Source organism: Oncorhynchus tshawytscha, linkage group LG21, assembly GCF_018296145.1.
Source record: "Oncorhynchus tshawytscha isolate Ot180627B linkage group LG21, Otsh_v2.0, whole genome shotgun sequence".
Taxonomy (NCBI): Eukaryota; Metazoa; Chordata; class Actinopteri; order Salmoniformes; family Salmonidae; genus Oncorhynchus; species Oncorhynchus tshawytscha.
Window position 1 is genome coordinate 6,116,051 of NC_056449.1, and position 24,543 is coordinate 6,140,593.

General features: G+C 42.5%; 3 protein-coding genes across 5 annotated transcripts in view; 1 reads left to right on the forward strand and 2 right to left on the reverse strand.

Annotated features, from left to right (window-relative positions):
* The window catches only part of LOC112220770 (platelet-derived growth factor receptor beta), a 58,876-nt gene extending 48,922 nt beyond the window's left edge, over window positions 1–9,954 (reverse strand). For both annotated transcript variants that reach the window (XM_024382654.2, XM_024382653.2), the window contains exon 1: window positions 9,605–9,954. The gene's annotated coding sequence lies outside the window, so the exon portion shown is untranslated. The remainder of the gene's footprint in view (window positions 1–9,604) is intronic.
* A 6,961-nt stretch (window positions 9,955–16,915) lies between these two features.
* LOC112220771 (homeobox protein CDX-1-like) lies at window positions 16,916–21,584 on the forward strand. The gene is made up of 3 exons (XM_024382655.2): window positions 16,916–17,453; window positions 18,687–18,835; window positions 19,476–21,584. Exons 1-3 carry the CDS (start codon window positions 17,042–17,044, stop codon window positions 19,677–19,679), a joined length of 765 nt encoding a protein of 254 aa, XP_024238423.1. The 5' UTR covers window positions 16,916–17,041; the 3' UTR covers window positions 19,680–21,584.
* A 928-nt stretch (window positions 21,585–22,512) lies between these two features.
* Window positions 22,513–24,543, reverse strand: part of LOC112220772 — a 31,276-nt gene continuing 29,245 nt past the window's right edge. For both annotated transcript variants that reach the window (XM_042302915.1, XM_024382656.2), the window contains exons 5-6: window positions 23,118–23,225; window positions 22,513–22,979 (exon numbers count right to left, since the gene is read on the reverse strand). In XM_042302915.1, the coding sequence (XP_042158849.1) occupies window positions 22,753–22,979; window positions 23,118–23,225 (335 nt within the window). In that variant the 3' untranslated portion in view covers window positions 22,513–22,752. The remainder of the gene's footprint in view (window positions 22,980–23,117; window positions 23,226–24,543) is intronic.

A 24,543-nucleotide genomic window follows, 5' to 3' on the forward strand; every position in this document is an offset into this window, starting at 1 on the left:
GGACACGCTGATGGACAGAACACAGTTTATGACACAACACCACAACAAAGTGAGCAGTACAACAAAGGGAATATGAGAACAGACACAAAGCTGACTCAACACAGAGGGTATTGTCTATTCTTAATAAGTGTGCAGGACATGGTCCTGAACAAAACAAACCTCTCCAATTTTGTGGTCTACTCTTCCATTACGGAACCATGCTCTGAAAGCACTAGTGTAGTGGTCATACTATACATGAATTGGACATCTTCTAAATCACAGAACTAATATGGTAGCTATAGATACGTTTACACATCATTGTCATCCTCCAGCTTTTTGTGGAGTTCTCTTTAGACAACAGAGTCAGTCTCTGACAATGAGAATGTGGGGAAAAAATGAACCATTGTCATTTTTAAAATAAACCTATTTTTCTATCGTTCCTCACAGAGTGACGAAACTCTCCCGAGACAAGACTCCTGGGGCCGGATTCACAAAACATTACTTATGAAAAAACGTAAGAAGTTTAAGGAAAAAAATAGGAAGTTCATAAGACAGAATTGCATTTACGAACTTTCTTAGGAACTTCGTAAAAATCTTTCTTAAGAACTTCGAAAGTATCGTCTTAATGTGGCATTGACATTAGTGACGTGCTGGAAACCAATAAATAAGCCTATGTGACAGGGATGATCAGATTTGGTTATTTCGTTATTTTTCACACATTATAGCCATCAGACTAGCTATATCAAAATCAGAAACGGATAACCAAGAAAATAGATTGAAGTGATGGTGGAGGAAATAGCAGCCAGGAAAAGGTTGCTGTTGGGGAGACTTGATAACAGCGGGGTCACTGCAAAGACCAAAAAGAGAGGATGGGCGAGAGTGGCCGAGTCTGTCTCTGCCATCGGGGGTATGGCAAGGGACAGTGACGCCGTAAAGAAGAAGTGGTCCGACATCAAGTTGGCTGCTAAGAAGAAGGGAGCTCAAATCAAATCTTATTGGTCACATACACATGGTTAGCAGATGTTAATGCGAGTGTAGCAAAATGCTTGTGCTTCTAGTTCCTACCGTGCAGTAATATCTGACAAGTAATCTAACAATTTCACAACAACTACCTTAAAGGAAGTGTAAAGGAATGAATAAGAATATGTACATATAAATATATGGATGAGCGATGGCCGAACGGCATAGGTCAGATGCAGTAGATGGTATAGAGTACAGTATATACATGTGAGATGAGTAATGTAGGGTATGTAAACATTATATAAAGTGGCATTGTATAAAGTGACTAGTGATACATTTATTACATCCAATTTTTTATTATTAAAGTGGCTAGAGATTTGAGTCAGTATGTTGGCAGCAGCCATTCTGTTAGTGATGGCTGTTTAACAGTCTGATGGACTTGAGATAGAAGCTGCTTTTCAGTCTCCCGGTCCCAGCTTTGATGCACCTGTACGGACCTCGCCTTTTGGATGATAACAGGGTGAACAGGCAGTAGCTCGGGTGGTTGTTGTCCTTGATGATCTTTTTGGCCTTCCTGTGACATCGGGTGGTGTAGGTGTCCTGGAGGGCAGGTAGTTTGCCCCCGGTGATGCATTGTGCAGACCTCACTACCCTCTGGAGAGCCTTACGGTTGTGGGTGGAGCAGTTGCCGTACCAGGCGGTTATACAGCCCGACAGGATGCTCTCGATTGTGTATCTTTAAAAGTTTGTGAGTGTTTTTGGTGACAAGCCAAATTTCTTCAGCCTCCTGAGGTTGAAGAGGCACTGTTGCGCCTTCTTCCCCAAGCAGTCTGTGTGGGTGGACCATTTCAGTTTGTCCGTGATGTGTACGCCGAGGAACTTAAAACTTCCCACCTTCTCCACTACTGTCCCATCGATGTGGATAGGGGGGGTGCTCCCTCTGCTGTTTCCTGAAGTCCATGATCATCTCCTTTGTTTCGTTGACGTTGAGTGTGAGGTTATTTTCATAGTCTTCGTTTGCAAACGTGATGATTGAGTTGGAGTCGTGCATGGCCACGTAGTCGTGGGTGAACAGGGAGTATAGGGGAGGGCTAAGAACGCACCCTTGTGGGGCCCCAGTGTTGAGGATCAGCGGGGTGGAGATGTTTCCTACCCTCATCACCTGGGGGCGGCCCAGGACCCAGTTGCATAGGGCGGGGTTGAGACCCAGGGTCTCGAGCTTAATGACGAGTTTGGAGGGTACTATGGTTTAAATGCTGAGCTGTAATCGATGAACAGCCATGCCATGATTAAAAGCATTGTTTCGCGCGAATGCTGCCATTCATTAGACCATTCATGTGGACCAGCTGGAGGAGAAGGTGTCATCCATCGTAGAGATGGTGGTAGAGCGTAAGTTAGTTAGCTACGTTAGCTAGCTAACGTGTAAAGACATTATAGCCAAAATAGCTAACAACGTTAACGTTAGCTAAGTTAGCCAATTTCTTCTTTGCAAATTCACAAGATAGCACTAGCTATTTAAAAAAATCTAGAATATTGTAATATATTGTTTAGGGAATGTTTTGCGAGATTTCAGTCCAGATATATAGTATCTTCAGCATATTGTGCAAACTGTACTGTGCATAACCATAAGTCTTCTCTACTTTAGTACTGGTTATGTGGTCTATACAGTAGAGTATCTTCCAGTCTGTGAGAGGGGAAATAAGTAACATTTCAAGCCTTTGGGCATTTTCCATCCACAACCAAAGTGTAAACAACATGTCACTGGAACACAGATGTATTCTACTGTAGATGCATCTACATGACAGTTGTTTAACATTCTTGAATTGACCTATTTCTTCATTTATTATTAGGGTCGCTGCATGAACAGCTTTATGTGCCAGACAACAAAGATTAAATAAAAATACTTCACCATCGCGGAAATACCAGAAATGTTTTCCCACTACTGAAACTTGTCTGACACTGTGTCACAGTCTCTTCGGAAAATGAACTGGAACTGTGTTTATAGAACCAACCAAGTCTACATCCTTGTAGAACAACACCACGCTACCTTGGCTAATAGATTTTAGCTTTCCTGCAATTAAACTACTGACCCTTCAGTAAGGATCACACAGAGGCCATCCTCTATAGACTAACTGTTAACTTCCTTGTGTGTACAGTAAGTATACTGCAGCTTCTGCCAAGAGGTCTGGACCTTCATGGCACAGGTGGTAACGGGGAAGTGTATGCCAGGGACGCTGATTCACACACCACTCCAGCTGTTCCCCCTAAATCGCTATACTATCGTCACAGAACAAGATGTTAATTGAACGAGAGAGGAAACTACAGTGAAACTGATATAACAGCAAATGTCCATTGCTATATGTTCTCCGCTTCTTGAAATGCAACACAGTGGTGTTGGATTATCATGGGTAAACAGTGACTGATGTCTGAAGGGCCCTACCTCAAGAGAGCTGTGTCAGACTTCTTATTTGGGAAGCTGTGGGTTCTGGCTAGATCCTATTTCAATGAAACTGTAAATGATACTGAGAAGGCTAAGGGGAGGAGGGGAACTGAGGGTCTGGACCTGGTAAAAACCAGTGGTAAAAAGTGTGGTAGTTGTTGGATGTGGCTGACGTTTGATATCAGTTTAATGATCTCGTTTGCAACTCATTTGGAAAACTAAACGAGGGAAAAGGCTTAAAAAGCTTTAAAGAGGGGGAAAAACACTTGACAAAGTAGCTCTTATTCAATGTCTCATTAAGCGTTTGTCAAAATAAAAACTATTGTCCTGTAATCAAATGTTTGTCCTTTACTATCAAGGCCCAAAAAAATCTAGACCAGTGTCTATGACGCAGAGTAAAAAGCACATCCAGTATTATCACCAGGCAATGATAATATGTTACAAAAAGACGAAGGGCAGAGTTCCAGTAAAATGACAACCGAAAACCCTTGGGGAACTCTTCCCACTCCTAGGGAAGATACCGGATGTAGAGGGTTAGACACTGACAACTTGCCCCAGTCCCCTACCCTCTCCCCCTACACCCCCAACCCACTCCACTAAACCCTCCCCATCTGGCAAGTAAAACACCCATGTCCCCCAACCCTCATCCCCACCTCTCAACTCAAACACTTGAGGGAATAGCAGACCCCCCACCACAGACCCACCCCTTCCCCGTGAGAAATAGAGGACGCCTACACTCCTCAAGAAAAGGAAAGAAAAAGAGAAAAAGAAACAGCTGAATACAATTACAGCTCTGACTGGCTTTAAATCCCTCTCGTTTTCCATGGCGGCTTCCAACAACACAGCCGAGAGGGAGAGAAAAAAGGAAGGAAAAGGAGATTTAAAAAAAAGTTTGTTAGTTTGAGCATTAAAGCAGCTTTACAGTGGGGTCAGGACTATGGGGGTCAACTGCTTTGAGGAATTTCAGTTTATTATTTTCATGTATGTTGATAAGTGTTTTAATGAGAGATACTCATACAGTGATGATTTTCTATTTCCATCCCTGAGACTCATGGGTAGTTTCAGTCGTGATTTTAAGGAGGGAAAATGTCATTACACATAAGCTAATTTTGTTCACTGTAGGATCATCAGCTTAGCGTTTATCTTTCAAATTCACACAGTCAGAGTAGCAAGCCAGATAAATTCACTCTAGCCAAGGACTATTTTTTCTCTGTTTTCCTTCGTGTGAAAGGTCTTATCACGTCTGAGAGCAACAGCATGTTTTCCTTTGCCCTCCTGCCCAGTTTGTATGACCAGAACAAATCCCTGACATGTTTTAGTTGGACCGAGGACAGCGCCAGAGTAAACAGCATTGTTTTCAATGGGCCCACTACAGCCTGAATAGTCAAACTGACTCTATTCACCATTCACTTTCATTGTGATACTGTTATGATGAATTCTCGCTGTCAATACATATGACCTCCTGGGATGCGCTTCACTTTCTTATGAAGCCTTATTACTCTGTTACGAAGCTTTTACGGAACCCTTCTATTTCTATTGTCCTCCAAAGAGAGTGGCTGGCTGAATAGCGGTCACACCCTCTCTCAGATATGATGCAGCTGCTTCTTGTAGTGTTGTTGAGTGGGAGGTGGGAGGGAGAGGAGTGGTGCAGGCCAGACCTGGACAGGATGTATTAGCCCAGCACTCCTCACAACTCATTAAGCGTTCTATGTTCTAATGACTCTGTCAGTGGAATGGTTTGCATCAAGGTGGAGGAAGGGGGAGAGGTGGAGGAGGATGAGAAAGAGGGAGGCTTTGAGTAGCAGGCTGTTTCAGCCACCAATGGTCTTACTACAGTGGCTATTTCTTGGTCCAGAATTATAAGGATGATACAAAATGATACAAAATGATTATTGACCACTGACTGGTAAACTATTTATATAATGTTGTGTTCTGACAATAGCACGAAGATGTGGCTTTTCAGTGTTGATCTCTATATTTACTATAGCTGTAGTACAAGTTAGAATGGCAACACTTCAAGAAGGAGAGCTAAGTGCCAGGTTTAAACCCTTTATTATTTGTATTTTATTTATTTTTTTACTTTATTTTAACTTGGCAATTCAGTTAAGAACAAATTCTTATTTTACAATGACGGCCTACCCCGGCCAAACCCTCCCCTAACCCGGACAGCGCTTGGCCAACTCTGTAATCATTGTATGATCTCTAAAGCAGGTATACTAAATTATATATTCATGAAGGCCACTTAAATACAATTATTTGAGAGAATTCTGATTTATTAGTATCAAATCTAAACAGCAGTGCCTGTGCTTGATTCCAAACACTTATGACTTTGGATTGAAAAGATCAAATCATAGGCCTTATTCAATGTGCTGCAAAGCCTGTAGCTATAAGTTACCACACTGGTACTTCAGACCGTATGGGCTAGTGCCTGTGAGCCGCCTGTTTAATCAGATACACTGCATGTCTTCTGCATTGTCATAACGTGAATCGCATTTCTCACTTTGGCTGGCATGCAGGCAGCTCTGAGAGCCAGGACACGGCTGATGACAACTAAAGGATTAGTTTTACTGCCAGACAGAGAAGACGAGAGGGGAAGGGAGGGGACAGGAGAGGAGAGGAGAGGAGAGGAGAGGAGAGGAGAGGAGAGGAGAGGGAGAGGAGAGGAGAGGAGAGGAGAGGAGAGGAGAGGAGAGGAGAGGAGAGGAGAGGAGAGGAGGCTGTAGCACTACAACAGCAGGGAGAACTCTCTTTCTATCCAACATACCAGCCCCCTGACACACTAAGAAAATCCCTACAATGTTCCAAACTTCCCTAAAATTAAACTTCCGAACGTCTTAGAATGGCAATTATAAAGCGATACATAAAACAATGGTACGAACATCATTTTTAAAGATCATTAGAACAGGCTATACATGTCTTATGTACATCCAAAACAGCTCGTGACAAGATGGTTACACATGATAAAAGAAAAACTGTGCTTCAGAGGAGAAGAGACAGATATGAGGAGTGAACAGTAAACCACATGTCCTGCTGACATCGGTTGTATCAAACAGATCCATCTGCATTACAGTGCGGGAGCATTGTGTTTTTGTGGTTCTACAACCTAAACCAACCTATTGCCAGAGCATTGGTATACCAAAGGCTTCTAGCATCTGACCATAGTCATAGAACATCAGTCTCAGGTCCACAACATCTGTTGGATGAAAGATCAACATGCCACACGTGTCTTTGTTATGAGATTAAATGACTGCTATAACCATACGGTATGTAATACGTATGCCAGCTCAATAACTGAAACATCCACAGTGATTAAGTCTGTCTGTGGGGATGTCAGAGAGTAGAGAATGTTGGTATAAATGTCTGCCTCTCTCTCTCTTTTCTGCTCAGCTGACACAGATACAACTCATTGGTTACAAATGACACATGCTCACCAATGACAAAGCAAAAAAATCCTACGTGCCAGTTTCCCGGGCACAGATTAAGCCTTGTCTAGAACTGAGAAGCCTTTTCAATGGAGAATCTTTATTCACATCCTGTTTCAGTCTAGGACTGGGCTTAATCGGAGTCCGGGAAACCGGGCCCAAATGTATAATTCTTAGATGTACAGTAGGATCTTAATTTGATCACTCTTTTGTTCCTGGGAATTTTCCTGCACCACAGGAAATGTAAATGAGCTTTTTGATTTACATACGTTCACTGAAAACACTCTAACACACAATTATATTAACAGTATTGCACTTTTCATGTGGCCTACTTTTTAACCACCCATCAAGCAAAGTAATGGATGTAACATTTAAATCCGGTTGCTGAGGGATTAGTTTGCTGTGACAATAGTCAAATTAAGATCCTACATCTGTTTGTATTTGTGTATGTGGTTAAAACAAAACACAGAGTTGTATCCTCAACCGAAGACTCCTATGACGTGAATGATGCTATGCTATGATAATGGCTCCATGGCTGTCAGTGGCTCCCCTGTGTAGCTATGCGTAGAAGATTGATTCTGTAAAGGTCATTCACCAGGGCTGCAGGGCATCAATGGTTCACTGGTGAGGACCAGTGGTTCACCAAGGGTGAGTTGAGAAAGCTGTACAAATAGCCCCTTTAGCACCGACGCACAAAATGTCAGTGTGTGTGTGTGTGTGTGTGTGTGTGCACTTGCGCGTGTGCATGTGTGCAAGAGTTGCACCACCTCTTTTGCCCTCAGAACATCCCTGTCAGTGCATGGACTCTACAAGGTGTAGAAAGTGTTCCACTGGGATGTTGGCCCAAGTGGACTCCAATGCTTCCTACAGTTGCGTCAAGTTGGCTGGATGTCCTTTGTGTGGTGGACCATTCTCGATACACACAGAAAATTGTTGAGCATGAAAAATCCATGTTGCAGTTCTTGACACAAACCAGTGCACCTGGCACCTACTAACATACCCTGTTCAAAGGCACTTACATTTTTTGTCTTGCCCATTCACCCTCTGAGTGGCACACATACACAATTCATGTCTCAATCATCTGAAGGTTGCCCCTTCATCCACACTGATTGAAGTGGATTTAACAAGTGACACCAATGAGGGGGTCATAGCTTTCACTTGGATTCACCTGGTCAGTCTATGTCATGGAAAGAGGAGGTGTTCTTAATATTTTCTATAATCAGTGTATTCACTTGTCAACACACATGAAGGTCTACAGTAGCCTCAACAGCACTCTCTGGGGTAGCACCATGGTGTAGCCAGAGGACTGTTATTTTCCGTCCTCCTCTGGGTAAATTGACTTCAATGCAAAATCTAGGAGGCTCATGGTTCTCACGCCATTCCATAGACTTACACAGTAATATGACGACATCCGGAGAATATCCTACAACCTATCAGATCTCTTGCAGCATGAACTAACATGTTGTTCACACAATCAAAGAATCAGAGAATGAATCTAGCAATGAAAGCATAAACTACAGCTAGCTAGCACTGCAGTGCAGTGCATAAAATGTGGTGAGTAGTTGACTTAAAGAGAGACAAAGACAATAGTTGAACAGTTTTGAACAAATTCATTGCTTCAAAAATTAAGGAGAAGTAGCTGCGATAGAGATAAATAGCTATATTTGCTCTTTTTTTTCACTTTCACTTTCTTAGCTAGATAATGCAGCTAGCTAATTTAGCCTACCAAACACCCGGCTCAAACAGAGAGGAATGCTATTTATGTTAGCTAGCTGGCTAAGGCTATCCAACACTGGAACTCTTCCAAGTCAGAGTAAGCTTTTGGTTTTATTAATTTACTGCCACCTCGTCCCACCTGTGTAACTCCTAAACTGCTTGCTGTATGTACACTGTACTGTGTGATTGTAGTTGGTTTAGAAGCCATGTTGACTATGACGTTAGCCAATATGGCGACAATGATTTAGGCTGTGTCTACTGGTTCGCAGTTATGGTATGAACGTTTGGGTTGGAAAGTTTTTTGTGTGCATTGAAGTCCACAAGCAAAGGGAAAATGTGAGAGGAGGAAAGTGTGTAGATAAAAGGACTTACACAATGAGCAAAGTGATGATGCTTTTTGTATGTGGCTGCTATGAATGGGAACTGTGTGTGCGGGTGATCAGGGGTGTATCTTTTTTGACAGATTCTGTTGGAAAACTTTTCTTTAATGGAAGCAAACAAAATGGGGATAAATCTACCTGAATTTGTCTAGAAACTCTTGTTTGCAACTGTTCGGATTAATGATTACGCCATAGATCAGCTGGATGCCGGCAAGAGTGTGCAAGACGGTATTGAATGTGTCACTTTCTATCACCTTGATTAATCCAATTTGTATCTCGACCTGTCATCCAATATGAAGTCGTAGAAATAAGGCCGTGCTCATAAAATAAAATCACCTTCCCCAATCTTAAACAGCACAAACCACCAACACACACACACAAAACACACAATAGTGTAAGTCTGGCAAGCCGTTCCATGACATTAAATACACAAAGTTAACTAAATTAATCAATTACCAATTAATCATTACAACAAAAAATATGTTAAGAAAATGGCATTATCCAGTTGTGGACAGCTACATGTGATAAACAGCCATGTCATTTAATTATTCATAGTGGGATTTCAGTCCCAACTAATTGAAATTATACATCTTTCATGTCCAGTAGTAAATAATAGGCTCTATTAAAGCTGCCAAAAATGTATTATTCAGAAAAACTGTAAACGTGAAAGAAAAAGAAAGAGCCAAGCTGAAACAAAACCCTCTTACCTTCAGTGTACCAGTTCTCGGCTGTGTCTTGGCTCCTAAAACATGATCAAGTCTCAGTCTCTGTGAGTGTGTCTAGTTCTCTCTCTCGCTCTCTCACTCTCTCTTTCTGTCAAAGAAGTGCTCTATCCAGTGGTTGGTTGCCTTCAGAGTAACAGTCTCTAGTAACAGTCTCCAGCCAATTGTGTTTTTAAGGGTTGGACTAGATCCCTCTGAAGTGCAGAACTGTAGGGTTTAGGGTTAATCTTCAGTGTCCTGGGAGTCCGCCGGAGGAGGTAGGGCTCTGAGCTCTCTGTTTATGTAGTCAAATCACAGCACAGGGGGTCTCCTCTCTTCTGGTCTGCTCTCCTCTGCTCTCTTCTCACACACACACTGATAAAGCCAGCCCACTGCTCTGCCGAATAGCGAACAGAAACAAATACTGTCTCTCACCCAGAAGAGACTGCCAGTGCTCCTGATCCACCACTGTTGAGGCTTTGACACATGGAGAGAGAGAGAGAGAGAGAGAGAGATGTATTGTCAACTTCACCTGTTTATTATTTACTTCAATTCCTTTTGCATTGTTAACATGTGATTCCCATGCCAATTAATCCCTTAATTTGACAATGACAATTGAATTGAGAGAGCGAGAGCAAGAGCGAGAGCGAGAGGAGGGGTAGACAGAGGGGGAAGACGGAGAGTCAAACAAATGGATCAGGTTGTGTTTGTTGTTCTAAGGTTCACCACCGATGTGATTTGTGTGAGGTGTAACTGAACTGAAGCAGTTCCGACAGTCACTACTAGCAACAGGCCCGGACTGCATCTGCATCTAAGACTCAAAACAAGCACAACAAAGTGAGAGAAAGGGACAATTGCAGGAGAAAACATGTTTTGGCAAGCCTGTGCTAGGCTATAGAAAATAAACTAAAAACAAGTCTTTCACTTTGTAACATAACCCAGCTTCACTTTCAGTATTAATCACCTCATCTACACAAAGTGTGAAAGAGTGAGAGAAAACAGCAGGTTTGTACTGTGCAAAGGAGCTCTGCTTTCAGTTTGAAAGAATATCTCTCTCTCTGTGTTTTCAATGTCCATGCCCAAGCCTGTTTTCAATCTTGGCCAGATTCCTAATTTCTCCTCTCCCAGGATATGAGTGGATGGCCTGAAAATTCATAACGCCAGCCAGCAGCTGACTCAGGCCTTTCTTTCTATTAGAGAGGGCCTCCTGAGAGGGAACAGGGGGGACAGAGAGTTAGCGATGAGGGGGCAAATTGGACCATACTCTCCTTTAATTGTTTGAGTCAATGTGAATGCCCAGCAGCAGCAGTTCGGGGGATGTAGAGTGCCCAGTAGTTAGATAAGAGGGCAGTTACAACACAACACATGGAGTTCAGAGGGGAAAACAGCATAGTCTTCAGAACAGGAGCTGCCAGTCAGAGCATAGTGGGCCCCACCTCACAGTTTTATACTAATGCAATAGTAATCGACTGTAATACTTTAGAATATATATTATCATGTTCTCTACAAGCCCAAAGTGTGCTCATAGTGCAGTATAAACATTGCATAGATCGCTGCACTGCTGCCACTACCACAACATCAATTACTTAAACTTCTATCACTGTAAAATTAGCCCTCTGCTACAGCTGTTGCTTCTTCATCTACTGTACCAGATGTAGAAAATATCCTCATTTGAAATACCAGTAATAGTAACACCATGGCTGCTATACAGTACTCACTGTTTCCCCACATACTCTTATCTATGAGGATGACGGGAGCTAAGACAAACAGTCTAAACATCCTCCAATTAAAAACAGGCCGGGTATTCTTTTGGGACAGACCATCACGGTAGAAATATGTCAGTCTAAGCCTTATGACTGGCTAGGCCAAGAATGCCAATGGACTGACTGGCTGGGACACGCATGTGTTGTTGGGAGGCCTGGTGAATTATCGACAGTCATATTGACATAGCCTCACTTAAGGGGGGATGGCTTTTACAATGGCACAACAGTTGAAGTAGTCTAGGGAGTGGTCAAGAGAGGATATGTTTTGTTTTGTAGTTAAAGGGAAAATGTCAAACCCCATATATAATCAGGTATGAAGGTAAGACCCAGATGCAGACCACGTCGAATATACAATAGTTTAATATTCCAACAGGGGCAGGCAAGAGATAGGTCAAAGCAGGCAGGGGTCAGCAAACCGGAGGTGAGGCAATGGTACCGGTCGGCAGGCAGGCTCAGGTCCGGGTAAGGCAGAGGTCGGTAAACCAGAGGGGGGCAAAGGTACAGTTCGGCAGACAGGCAGAGTGTTCAGGCAGGTGGGCTTGGAGTCAGGACAGGCAAGGGTCAAAAACAGCAGGGGCGAGAAAAGAGAGACTGGAAAAAGCAGGAGCTGAGACACAAAACACTGGTTGACTTGAACAAACAAGACCAACTGGCAACAGACAAACAGAGAACACAGGTATAAATACACAGGGGGTAATGGGGAAGATGGGCGGCACCTGGAGGAGGGTGGAGACAATCACAAATACAGGTGAAACAGATCAGTGTGTGACAATATAGAAGGCTTAGTAGGGAAATAAATTACTAATTCGAGCTGGGATAAGATGCCATGCAGTTCTGCCTACTATATATTGGTTTATGTGTGGAGAGTCTGAAATTAGGCCATCCTCATCAGTAGTTACAGTAAGGGAGAATTATGCTGTATAAGAATGAATACTGGCCACAATTAAACACTTAAAGATAATTGTTATGACGTTATCAATGACTTGCTTGTTTGAGGTTTGTAAACAATCTGTGGGATAAACTTCAAGCAACCACATTTAGCATTGCATAATAAAGTATTACATAACGCAGTAAGAATAGATAACACAGCATTTAGCGAGGCCCAGTAGGCCAGAGGCATCATGCCCATAGGGGGCAGATAATAGCAGAGATGCAGAGAAACATATTTCGTTTCTTTAAAAAGGACACCCACTCAGGATACAGACTGCTCAAGAGGTATGCTTAGACATGCAGAAAAATATAATTTGTTTACATCGAATTAAGCGTAATGGCTCTAGATAGGTTTCAGGTGTTTGAAAAATGCAAAATCTTCCACATTACCGGTGTCCACCCACTAGCGATTCTCACGTACTTTGTGCCCCCTCAGATTTTTTGGGATCATGACGCCCCTGCTGTAGGCCACAGGTTGCCTCAAGCTGTGACTGTCACGGTCGTTGTATGGAGGAGACCAAGGCGCAGTGTGATATGCATACATTCTTCTTTAATTAAGAAAGAACACTGAACAAAATGAACCGTGAAGCTAAATATGAGAAGTGCAGACAGGCAACTAACATAGAATAAGAACCCACAAATACCCTATGGAAATGGCTACCTAAATACGGTCCCCAATCAGAGACAATGATTAACAGCTGCCTCTGATTGGGAACCAATCCAGGCCACCATAGACCTACATATACTTAGACTTACAAAACCCCTATATATACAAAACCCCTTAGACAATACAAAAACTAACATACCCACCCTAGTCACACCCTGACCTGACCAAAATAATATAGAAAACAAAGATAACTAAGGTCAGGGTATGACAGTGACTTAAGTCCACAGTATCTTTCCCTCCAGGAGGAGGCTGGTGAATATCAAAGCATTGGGTCTGCCTGCGGACCCATAACAACTCATAACCGCCCAGAGGCAGTGCTCCTGACACGTGTAAGTGTCTCACAAGTGGCCCAAAGAGGCTAGAACTCTTTGATTACTTCCCCAGTTACACTTTATGTGTCTACAAGACGTACAGTAGTGAAATGCTATACTGTTCATGGTGGACTACTACACTTAACCACAGAGACAATTCAATCTACCTTTGAATTAGAAAAAGTCTGATTCTTATTTCTGGCACAGAGCGAGAGTCAAGTTCCTTTAACTCAGCTGTCTATATGCAGTATTTTCTATTTAAAGCGTTTTGTGGTTTGAAACTTTTCTGCAGATGTTGGAGACTTTTTTCAGGGAGCTATAATAGAGTTTTAGACTTACATGAAGCTCAGACAGTTGGCTTTGCTCAAAGCTTATGTCTGGAACCTGTGTTGTGCAATGGACAGACTTGCCTGTTGAGCTGAAGTGTGCATGCTTCGTCTGTCTGTCTGTCTGTCTGTCTGTCTGTCTGTCTGTCTGTCTGTCTGTCTGTCTGTCTGTCTGTCTGTCTGTCTGTCTGTCTGTCTGTCTGTCTGTCTGTCTGTCTGTCTGTCTGTCTGTCTGTCTGTCTGTCTGTCTTCTTTCTGTCTGTCTGTCTGTCTTCCCATCTGTTTGTATGTCTGTCTGTCTTCCCATCTGTTTGTCTGTCTGTCTGTCTGTATGTCTGTCTGTCTGTCTGTCTGTCTGTCTGTCTGTCTGTCTGTCTGTCTGTCTGTCTGTCTGTCTGTCTGTCTGTCTGTCTGTCTGTCTGTCTGTCTGTCTGTCTGTCTGTCTGTCTGTCTTCCCGTCTGTTTGTATGTATGTCTGTTTGTATGTATGTCTGTATGTATATATGTCTGTTTGTCTGTCTGTCTTGTTTGCAGCAACAACGAACAAGATATGTGTAGGTCCTACACAGTCCAACAAGATACCAGTGCTGAAAACACCCTCTCCACAAAAGCTCTACTTAACAGGCTATTCTTTACATTAGAAGTGGTAGAGAAAGTGGGATTTACAGTAGAGGTCGACCAATTAATCGGAATGGGCGATTAATTAGGGCCGATTTCAAGTTTTCATAACAATCGGAAATCGGTATTTTTGGGCGCTGATTTTTTTCACTTTTTTTTTGCTTTATTTAACTAGGCAAGTCAGTTAAGAACACGTTCTTATTTTCAATGATGGCCTAGGAACGGTGGATTAACTGCTTTGGTCAGGGGCAGAACGACAGATTTTCACCTTGTCAGCTCGAGGGATCCAATCTTGCTAACTAGTTAACTAGTCCAACTCTCTAACCACCTGATTACATTGCCCTCCACGAGGAGCCTGCCTGTTACGCGAATGCAGTAGAAGCCAAGGTAAGTTGCTAGCTAGCATTAAACTTATCTTATAAAAAACAATCAATCAATCATAATCACTAGTTATAACTACTTATGGTTGATGATATTACTAGTTCATCTAGCATGTCCTGCATTGCATATAATCAATGCTTTAACAAAAGCGCATTTGCGAAACAAGCACAGTCGTTGGACGACTGTACCTAACCATAAACACCAATGCCTTTCTTAAAATCAATACACAGAAGTATATATTTTTAAACCGGCATATTTAGCTAAAAGAAATCCAGGTTAGCATGCAATATTAACCAGGTGAAATTGTGTCATTTCTCTTGCGTTCATTGCACGCAGAGTCAGGGTATATGCAACAGTTTGGGCAACCTGGCTCATTGCGAACTAATTTGCCAGACTTTTACGTAATTATGACATAACATTGAAGGTTGTGCAATGTAACAAGAATATTTAGACTTATGGATGCCACCCGTTAGATAAAATACCGAACGGTTCCGTATTTCACTGAAATAATTTTGTTTTCGAAATTATAGTTTCCGGATTCGACCATATTTATGACCAAAGGCTCATATTTCTGTGTGTTATTATGTTATAATTAAGTCTGATTTGATAGAGCAGTCTGACTGAACGATGGTAGGCAGAAGCAGGCTCGTAAGTATTCATTCAAACAGCACTTTCGTGCATTTTGCCAGTAGCTCTTCGCAAGCACAGCGCTGTTTATGACTTCAAGCCTATCAGCCTAATGGCTGGTGTAACCGATGTGAAATGGCTAGCTAGTTAGCTGAGTGTGCGCTAATAGCGTTTCAACGTCACTCGCTCTGAGACTTGGAGTGGTTATTCCCCTTGCAAGGGCCGCGGCTTTAGTGGAGCGATGGGTAACGCTGCTTTGAGTGTGGCTGTTGTTGATGTGTTCCTGGTTCGAGCCCAGGTAGGAGCGAGGAGAGGGACGGAAGCTATACTGTTACACTGGCAATACTATAGTGCCTATAAGAACATCCAATAGTCAAAAGTATATGAAATACAGTACAAATGGTATAGAGAGAAATAGACCTATAAATACTATATTAACAACCTACAACCTAAAACCTCTTACCTGGGAATATTGAAGACTCATCTTAAAAGGAACCACCAACTTTCATATGTTCTCATGTTCTGAGCAAGGAACTCAAACGTTAGCTTTTTTACATTGCACATATTGCACTTTTACTTCTCCAGTACTTCGTTTTTTCATTATTTAAACCAAATTGAACATGTTTCATTATTTATTTGAGGCTAAATTGATTTTTATTCATGTATATTAAGTTAAAATAAGTTTTCATTCAGTATTGTTGTAATTGTCATTATTACAAATAAATAAATAAAAATCGGCCAATTACTCGGTATCGGCTTTTTTTTGGCCCACCAATAATCGGTATCGGTATCGGCGTTGAAAAATCATAATCGTCCGACCTCTAATTTACAGTACAGTTTGAGCTATATTCTGTCTGGGTGCCAGATCACTGTACATTTTTCTACACATTCTGATGGACATCAGGTTTATAGGGCGCCGCCAGGTGAATTTGGCTGGATGCTTTAAGAGTATTATAACAGTTTCTCATCCTTTAGTGTTCACTTGGCCGGTGCTAATGGTGGATTGTCGCTAATGGACGTCTAGACTAGATATTGACTTCAATCTTTAATAAATGCCTTCCCTTCTGAAATTCAAATGGATGGTGTCTTTGCACCAGCTGAGTAGGCTGTCACTGTAGATTATCAACAATGTGACATTTTTATTCATAAAGTAAATAGAAGGGTCTATACAGTGTTAATTGCCTCAGGTGAAAGTAAAAGTAGTTTTGAGATGGCAGCCTACTTCAAACCCAAGAAACTTCATTACTTTTCACAAACAGTAGAGGACAGCAGATCACACACATTAAATGTACTTTAACCCAGCATGTTGTTGTCCCTCATTTCAGGTTGTTGGCCTGCATGACATGTCTGGTAATCTGATGCCCCACTAGGATCACTGTAAAGTCACTCAGTGTATCAGACTGTAAGGCGGGAATATATCCCCCAACCCCACCTCATACAGACATAAACACAGTGAATGACTTTGATTGAAGGAATCATTTTGTACATGAACTAACCATAACATCCTCACCTCAATGGCCTCAGCTGATCCTAACTTTTCATTAACACAATGTCTGAAAAATACCCCATATAATCTTGATGTGAGGGGCAGAGCTAACGAGGTAGTCCCTCCAGGTTGTAAAGTTGACGTCATGGAGATACCTTCGAACTGTCAACTTGTCCAGGAAACAACACTATATAAAGGTGTGGTGAGGTGTAGCTACTCAACAGGTGCGTAGGTTACAGGAGGTCGAGTCACGTAGATAGATTGCTAGGAATTTCTAGAGAATTGGTGATATAATTTTGTGGATTACTATGCGCAGAGGAGTTAATTCATTGAGATGTACGTGAGTAAAAACACCGGAATGTACACCGGAATGTACTCAAATTCTGTGGGACACCCGACTCAACCTCTGAATAGTCAGAACTTCATGCAATATACGGATTTCACCGGTTATCATCACGTCACAGGCATCAGTGACCCACATGCCCAGACGACAGGTGTGTGGAACCCTGCTTACTTAGCAGGTCCGCGGGAGGAGTGGTCACCGTATGGCCAGAGCGTGGACTTCCACGGTTTGAGCCCAGGTACAGAACAGATACATTTCAGTTCCCCGGATCTGACATCCATCCTGCCTACGGGGCCGGGTACTCTTCCATCACTCAACTCCCCTGCCGGGCAGTACTCTCCAGACTCAGAGAGAAGAAACTCATACGACTGGATCAGACACAATGTACATTCATCCAGTACAGGTAAACTCCCCAAATCCCAGTTCCCTTGAGCCTGTCTCATATCTATGAATTGGCTTAGTTTAATTCCTCAATTTTTTCTATTTATTTTGTACAGTAGGCTACTTATTGTTGAACGCCCAAAACAGTTTTTTGATTTATGAACTTCGCAGGGGGGGGATTACACCTATTAGAAAAATAGCACACGTTATGGATTTGTTGATCCAATGTCAGTGCTCAATGGCAGATGTCAGATTTAACATTTTGAGTGGGTGTAGGCTTACAAGATACAAAACAAGCATTGTTGACACACTGAAAACAGAATACATATTCATATACACAAGTTCCTGAACCATTGCACAACGTCACACACATTCATCAAACAGAACCTTTTCACCTATCCTTTCCTCTGGTTAAAATATTTGAGTGAAAAGCTAACATCCGAGGCGAGGGATTCTGTAGTCTGTGGTTCCCCACCCTCTCTGTCCACTGTGGGGGTGACAGGTTAAGCAGATAAGGCTGACAGCCAGGTGTTTGGTTTGGACTGGGCTGGGTGTCTCAGACAGGACAGGATCAACCCTCCTCTACTGGAAACTCTCCTGGCCTTATCTCACTTTGTGTTCCCCTCCTCGTCCTACTGCGATCAATGTTCGGTCGCACCGTGCCGTCAAGACCTCTCCTGTGGATCAATACCATCTCCCTGACTCACCCGTCCCTGGCGCTGTGTGTGTGTGTGTGTGTGAGAATGGGTGTTGTGTGTGTGTATAGTAATTGTGTGTGTGCGCACGCACGCAAGTGGGACTGAATGGCTATCTATGTAAACTCCTATGTAAACAGCTCTCACAGTGATAAGAACCACCACGGTAATGTCTTGCATAGTCTCTTACACAGTACTTCTGATTAACATGACTAATAGGGTAGATGAGGCTTCACAGGCGCCAGAGAGCTTTCAACCAACCCCGTGTGTGAGACTCAACTCTAACACGGCTCCAGACAGATCTCCATCAGCAAATGTAGCAGTCTGCGGTGACACTACTGTTCATACATTGTGCAGCCTGAGTCATGGAGATATATTCACAATGCTTACACTTGAATCTATGTATGCCAATCCCTCTTTTGTATTTATCATATCACCTGACATACCAATTTAACCAATTTAGAACATCGACATCAAAATCCTTGGACCATTCCTTTAATAGTTGATAGAGATGTTTATTATTATACTTGTTAAATTGTCATACTTGTGTTTGGTTCCAGGAGGGAAGACGCGGACCAAGGACAAGTACAGGGTGGTGTACACAGACCAGCAGCGCCTAGAGCTAGAGAAGGAGTTCCAGTACAGCCGGTACATCACCATCAGGAGGAAGACAGAGCTGGCCCTGGGCCTCAGCCTCTCAGAGAGACAGGTGTGTGTTACAGAGACATTTGGAGAGCTGGCCCTGGGCCTCAGCCTCTCAGAGAGACAGGTGTGTGTTACAGAGACAGTTGGAGAGCTGGCCCTGGACCTCAGCCTCTCAGAGAGACAGGTGTGTGTTACAGAGACAGTTGGAGAGCTGGCCCTGGGCCTCAGCCTCTCAGAGAGACAGGTGTGTGTTACAGAGACAGTTGGAGAGCTGGCCCTGGGCCTCAGCCTCTCAGAGAGACAGGTGTGTGTTACAGAGACAGTTGGAGAGCTGGCCCTGGGCCTCAGCCTCTCAGAGAGACAGGTGTGTGTTACAGAGACAGTTGGAGAGCTGGCCCTGGGCCTCAGCCTCTCAGAGAGACAGGTGTGTGTTACAGAGACAGTTGGAGAGCTGGCCCTGGGCCTCAGCCTCTCAGAGAGACAGGTGTGTGTTACAGAGACAGTTGGAGAGCTGTAGAAAGAGTTCCAGTGCAGAGCTGGCCCTGGGTCTCTCAGAGGGACAGGTAGATGGCAGAGAGCAGACATGTCGGTGAAAGTGACGGGTGGGTCAGAGAGACAGGTGAGCGCCACAGGTGGGTCTCAGAGAGCTACAGGCGAGTCTCAGAGAGCAATGTAGGTCTCATCATTCTCTGATATCACCACAGGTAAAGATCTGGTTCCAGAACAGGAGAGCCAAGGAGAGGAAAATTACCAAGAAGAAGATCCAGCTGTCCCAGCAGACTTCTAAGACTACAACTACCCTGACCTTTTCCCCATCCTGCCTGGCTGACCCCAGCAACGGCTCCATGGCAACCAGCTCCAGCTTGTTGTCAGAGACAATATCAATGACTATCAAAGAGGAGTACTGAGGATAACAATATTAAACTGCTGTTCCCATGACAATCACTACAGAAGATGTAATTGACCTCAGTGATATGATGAAAATACTATTACATGCGTCTTGCACACCTGTAGTAGAATGCTACGGTCTGTGTTATGATAAGAAGAAAGAGATAGAAGAACAGGTTACACTATGCAAATATGTATAAAAGACATAAGTGCCTTATTTGCAACTGCTTTTGTGTTTATATTTTCTTGACGCAAATTAATTTGCAACTAAAAAAATAACGGATATGTTTTGATCTGATCTTGTTTAAAAAATGTATTTTTATCTTCAATATTTCGCTTGAAAGGTTTGATTAGTTTTGAGGCACTGTGGAGGGAAATTCAATTGAAGAGATGTTGAGATTACGAAGTAAGCAGGGGTATTTCTCTTCACATCCTGATAGTTGATCTACCACTGGCCTCAGTTTCTCAATCATATGATTCATCCAGACAAATAAATGTCTTGGAACGTCTTATTGGTACAAACATTTGTGTTATAAACGACTTTACAAGTGTATCGTTGACACCTAGGCTACATATAGATGTTGTTTGTCCCGTTTTGCCAAAATGGACACCTGGAAACAAGTGCTGTAGACCCTGTACAGTATGTGCCAAGATAGCCATGATCACAAAGGAGAGAAACCACACGCTTTAGCCGTTTACAGTCTCTCCACAAGTGATGAGTCTGCTATTTTAATGTCATAGGCAAATGAAATGTTTCATGATTGCACCATCAAACTGATAAAAACCTTATCTAAGTCACATGATGATGGGTACGGAACCCATTGCATTGCTGTAAAACTTATGGACACTTACATCCCCAGATGACAGTATTTGGCCTTAACTCTTATGAATTTCACATTAATCTGTGCAGTCTGCTGATTTTTGAATTGCATACCCCTTTCTCTCTGCTTATTGTCTAATAGGGGACATGACAAGAATATGTCAGAAGAATATGTTAGTTACATGATTACAGCAGTGGTATGCTGCATCTGTGTCACCTGTCTTATAGATCAGTAACCATAGAGAGGTAATGATCCTGGGGTTGTGGAGAATTCAACTGTGATTGGCCATAAAGACTGTGTTTATTACTCCTCAGATGGGATGAATGGTAGGCCAATGCTCTTAACCTTGGACCTCTGACCTCTATGCTGTACTATTAGAGAAGACAGGAACAACTTTTGCTTGTTTTTAAAACAGGATTTTATTATCAAATTGCAGTTTCCAATCACAGTGGCATCAACAATGAGCACGACAAGTGACTCCTCTGCATATTACATTGTTATCAACACTTTGTTAGAAACATTATCTTTATTTATCAACAGTTTTTATCACAATTTGTTCTTTTAGCTTGACTTATTGAGTGAGAATGAGATACCATATAGCAAAAGAATATGCTTTTTTTTTAGTTAATGAGGGGATTCTCATCTGGAAATAATGCAACTCAAACAGGAAATGCATCACCAACGTTAACCCTCCAAAACCAGAGATGTGGAAACGTTCAAGGGAAGAAAAAAAAAGGATTGATGGTGTGAAAAGATATGACCATGTATCTAAACAACTATTTTACAACATTAGCTTATTATTGCACTAGCTCAAAAAACAATTTCTAAAAATGATACATGATCTTATTTTCTGTACAGGTACTGTGCTGTATAAAGATCATCATGTAACTACTATCTTAGATATAACCAGAAATGTATGCATGTGTGTGTAGGCCAGGATGATTTTCCTCAGACAAATAAGAGTATATTTGATTTTTTAGCAATATCTCAAGATGTGTTAACTAGGGAGATGGCCTGCAAGCTTTAAAGTATTGACTTAAGATATTGGTAATTCAATTTCTGTTATGCAATTATCAAAAAAATTTAAAACATTTGAAATCACTATTTTATTACTTCTATCATGCAGCAAACACATGTAGGAATTTGTGACATATCACACAACTGAAACAAGACCAAACTGGTAAAACACTTTTCCAAAGAAGGACGTGTGGTAAAGAAATGTGGTAAAGAAATGTGGTACAGAAAAACAGAAGTGATGTATCCACTTCTTGGAAACAGACAGTGTCCACTTCTTGGAAACAGACAGTGTCCACTTCTTGGAAACAGACAGTGTCCACTTCTTGGAAACAGACAGTGTCCACTTCTTGGAAACAGACAGTGTCCACTTCTTGGAAACAGACAGTGTCCACTTCTTGGAAACAGACAGTGTCCACTTCTTGGAAACAGACAGTGTCCACTTCTTGGAAACAGACAGTGTCCACTTCTTGGAAACAGACAGTGTCCACTTCTTGGAAACAGACAGTGTCCACTTCTTGGAAACAGACAGTGTCCACTTCTTGGAAACAGACAGTGTCCACTCTAAAGTGTGAACATACATTTACAGTAACAGTTGTGTTTTGTAACTAAGACAACATGATTCAACATGGCTATCGTCTGTATCAACTTTGGGCTTCTCAGGGAGTGCATCCCAATAATCTCTTTCTTCCTGAAATGTGCGCTCGTTCACCACTTCCCACACATTTAAAAGCATTGGATTGGTGTTGGCATGGGCAACAGGGAGATTCCATATTCCATTAATTTCCTTCCAAATCAAAGACGGGAAGTGAACAAGAAAAGGAGAGATCATTGGGACGCAACCAGTGATTCATCTCAGACTCTCAGTGATTCTGTCACGCCCTGACCTTAGAGAGCCTTTTTCTGTCTCTATTTTGGTTTGGTCAGGGTGTGATTTGGGTGGGCATTTTATGTTCTGATTTCTATGTTTTGTGTTTCTATGTTTTGGCCGGGTATGGTTCTCAATCAGGGACTGCTGTCTATAGTTGTCTCTGATTGAGAATCATACTTAGGCAGACATTTTCCCTTTTGTTATTGTGGGAAGTTATCTTTGTTAGTGGCACTATAGCCCTGTTAAGCTTCACGGTCGTTCCTTTATTTTGTTGCCAACATTTTTATCAATAAAAGAAAATGTACGCTCACCACACTGCACTTTGGTCATCTTATTCCTTCCAGGAAGATGGCCGTGACAGATTCAACTCTGTGTCCTTCTATTCTATCATATTGAATCTAGACAGTACCTTGCTTCCTGGCCTTTCTGTACCCTGGCGTATACACAGTCCTCCTCCTCAGATGTGTCAGGTGTGTCTACCTTCCGCCGGGGACCCTGTAATGTTTTAAACAGTCCATACTCCACCTCGATCGACGCCTCCCTCTCCTTCTGTCTCATCTGCTTCTTCAGTATCCTGACATCAGCGTATTCCACAACCTGGCTGTCATCATTAGCTAGAGAAAGAGAGAGCAAGAGCGAGAGGGACAGGTGGGGAGACATTACATCTAGTATTTCAATGACAAGACTGGTAAACGTGGTAAATTATAGTACGTTAAGAGAAAATGAAGAGGTACTGATAAATTTCCTCTAACCTGGCGTCTTTGAAGGTTTATTTCTCTTCTGGACACAGTAAACTGCCAACACCATCACTAGGACAATAACCACTGCTGCCAGAGACCCTGCTACCATCCAGATGATCACTGGGTAAAAGAGAGGAAACAAAACAACATATGGAAGTGTGGAAGGTTGTTCCATTGTAAAAAACAGCCACCAATGTTACTACAGATATAGGATTTTAATTTCAGCCCTTTTGTTACAGCAGAAAAATCCTCCTGCACTTACAGGAAATGCTAATTGTCTTTGTGGAATGATACTTCTTGACCGTCAAAAGGCCTTTGATACAGTCAACCATTGTCTCCTAATCTCCAAACTGGAGGCACTGGAGTTATCCCTCTAGGCTGGTTAAAGTCCTACTTGTCAAGTAGGGAGCAAGTGGAAGAGGTTAAATGGTTCACCGGTTCAGGCAAATCCAATAAGTTGTAGTGTTCTGCAGGGGAGCCTGCATGGACAACTACTGTTTTTACTGTATATAAATGATACGAAAGAGGCTTGTTCTCAGTCTTTTCCTTTATGCAGAGGACTCTACACTTCTGGTGTCTCACTAAAGTAAAGCTATGTTGGAGAGCATACTTAGCACAGAGCTTACTAACATTAGCAAATGTCTTGGCTCTCTCTGCATTGTCTGAAGTCTTCTGTTCCATTATGAATGTCCCCTACGATATAACTGCCGTGATAGACGTTCTGATAGACGGTCTCCTTTAGTTTTTATGCTGTATTATCTCGCTGCCGTACTGTGTTGAACCGTGTTTGATCTTGCATGGCCATCTTGTCACAAGTGGTGTAACGGCTCGAAGAGTGATGGGTGTGGAGTCAGGCGCAGAGAGCAGAGGATTCGTAAAAACACTTTATTTCCGTACAATCACAGCGCACAAAGAGGGTGACGCCGAACACAGGCGTAAAACACTCCAAAATGTACGACACAGGTACACACGCGGTCAGCGGATAATCCAAAAGACAGGAACACTCCTTGACCAAAAACAGCAAACAAGCCCGCACGAACACAGGCGGGCTAACGGAACTTAAATAACCGACCCAAAACCCCAAACAAGGAACAGGTGAAACCAATTAGACCCAACAAAACGAAAAGGGGAAACTGGATCGGTAGCAGCTAGTAGAACGGTGACGACGAGCTCCGAGCGCGATCCGAACGGGAAGAGGAGCCACCTTCGGTGATATTCGTGACAAGAGGACCATGGAAATAAAGTCCCCGACTTTGTGTGTTATCCTCAAGGATTTTACTCAAGTGCAAGTATGGCTTTTTCAAGTTTTATGTGTGCTTGTTATTTAAAATGGTTCGAATTTTAAAAAACGACACTAAACTGTATGATAATGACACCAATAAAACATCAGGGTGAGCATTATCACTTACAAAATTCCACAGGGTCTGATGGGCTTTTT

What these genes read in the sequence shown, in the direction of transcription:
- LOC112220771 (XM_024382655.2), top strand. Translation starts at nt 17,042, where the DNA reads ATGTACGTGAGTAAAAACACCGGAATGTACACCGGAATGTACTCAAAT. An exon ending in TGTACATTCATCCAGTACAG is followed by an intron (nt 17,454 to 18,686) that starts GTAAACTCCCCA and finishes GTTTGGTTCCAG; the next exon opens with GAGGGAAGACGCGGACCAAG. An exon ending in TCAGCCTCTCAGAGAGACAG is followed by an intron (nt 18,836 to 19,475) that starts GTGTGTGTTACA and finishes ATATCACCACAG; the next exon opens with GTAAAGATCTGGTTCCAGAA.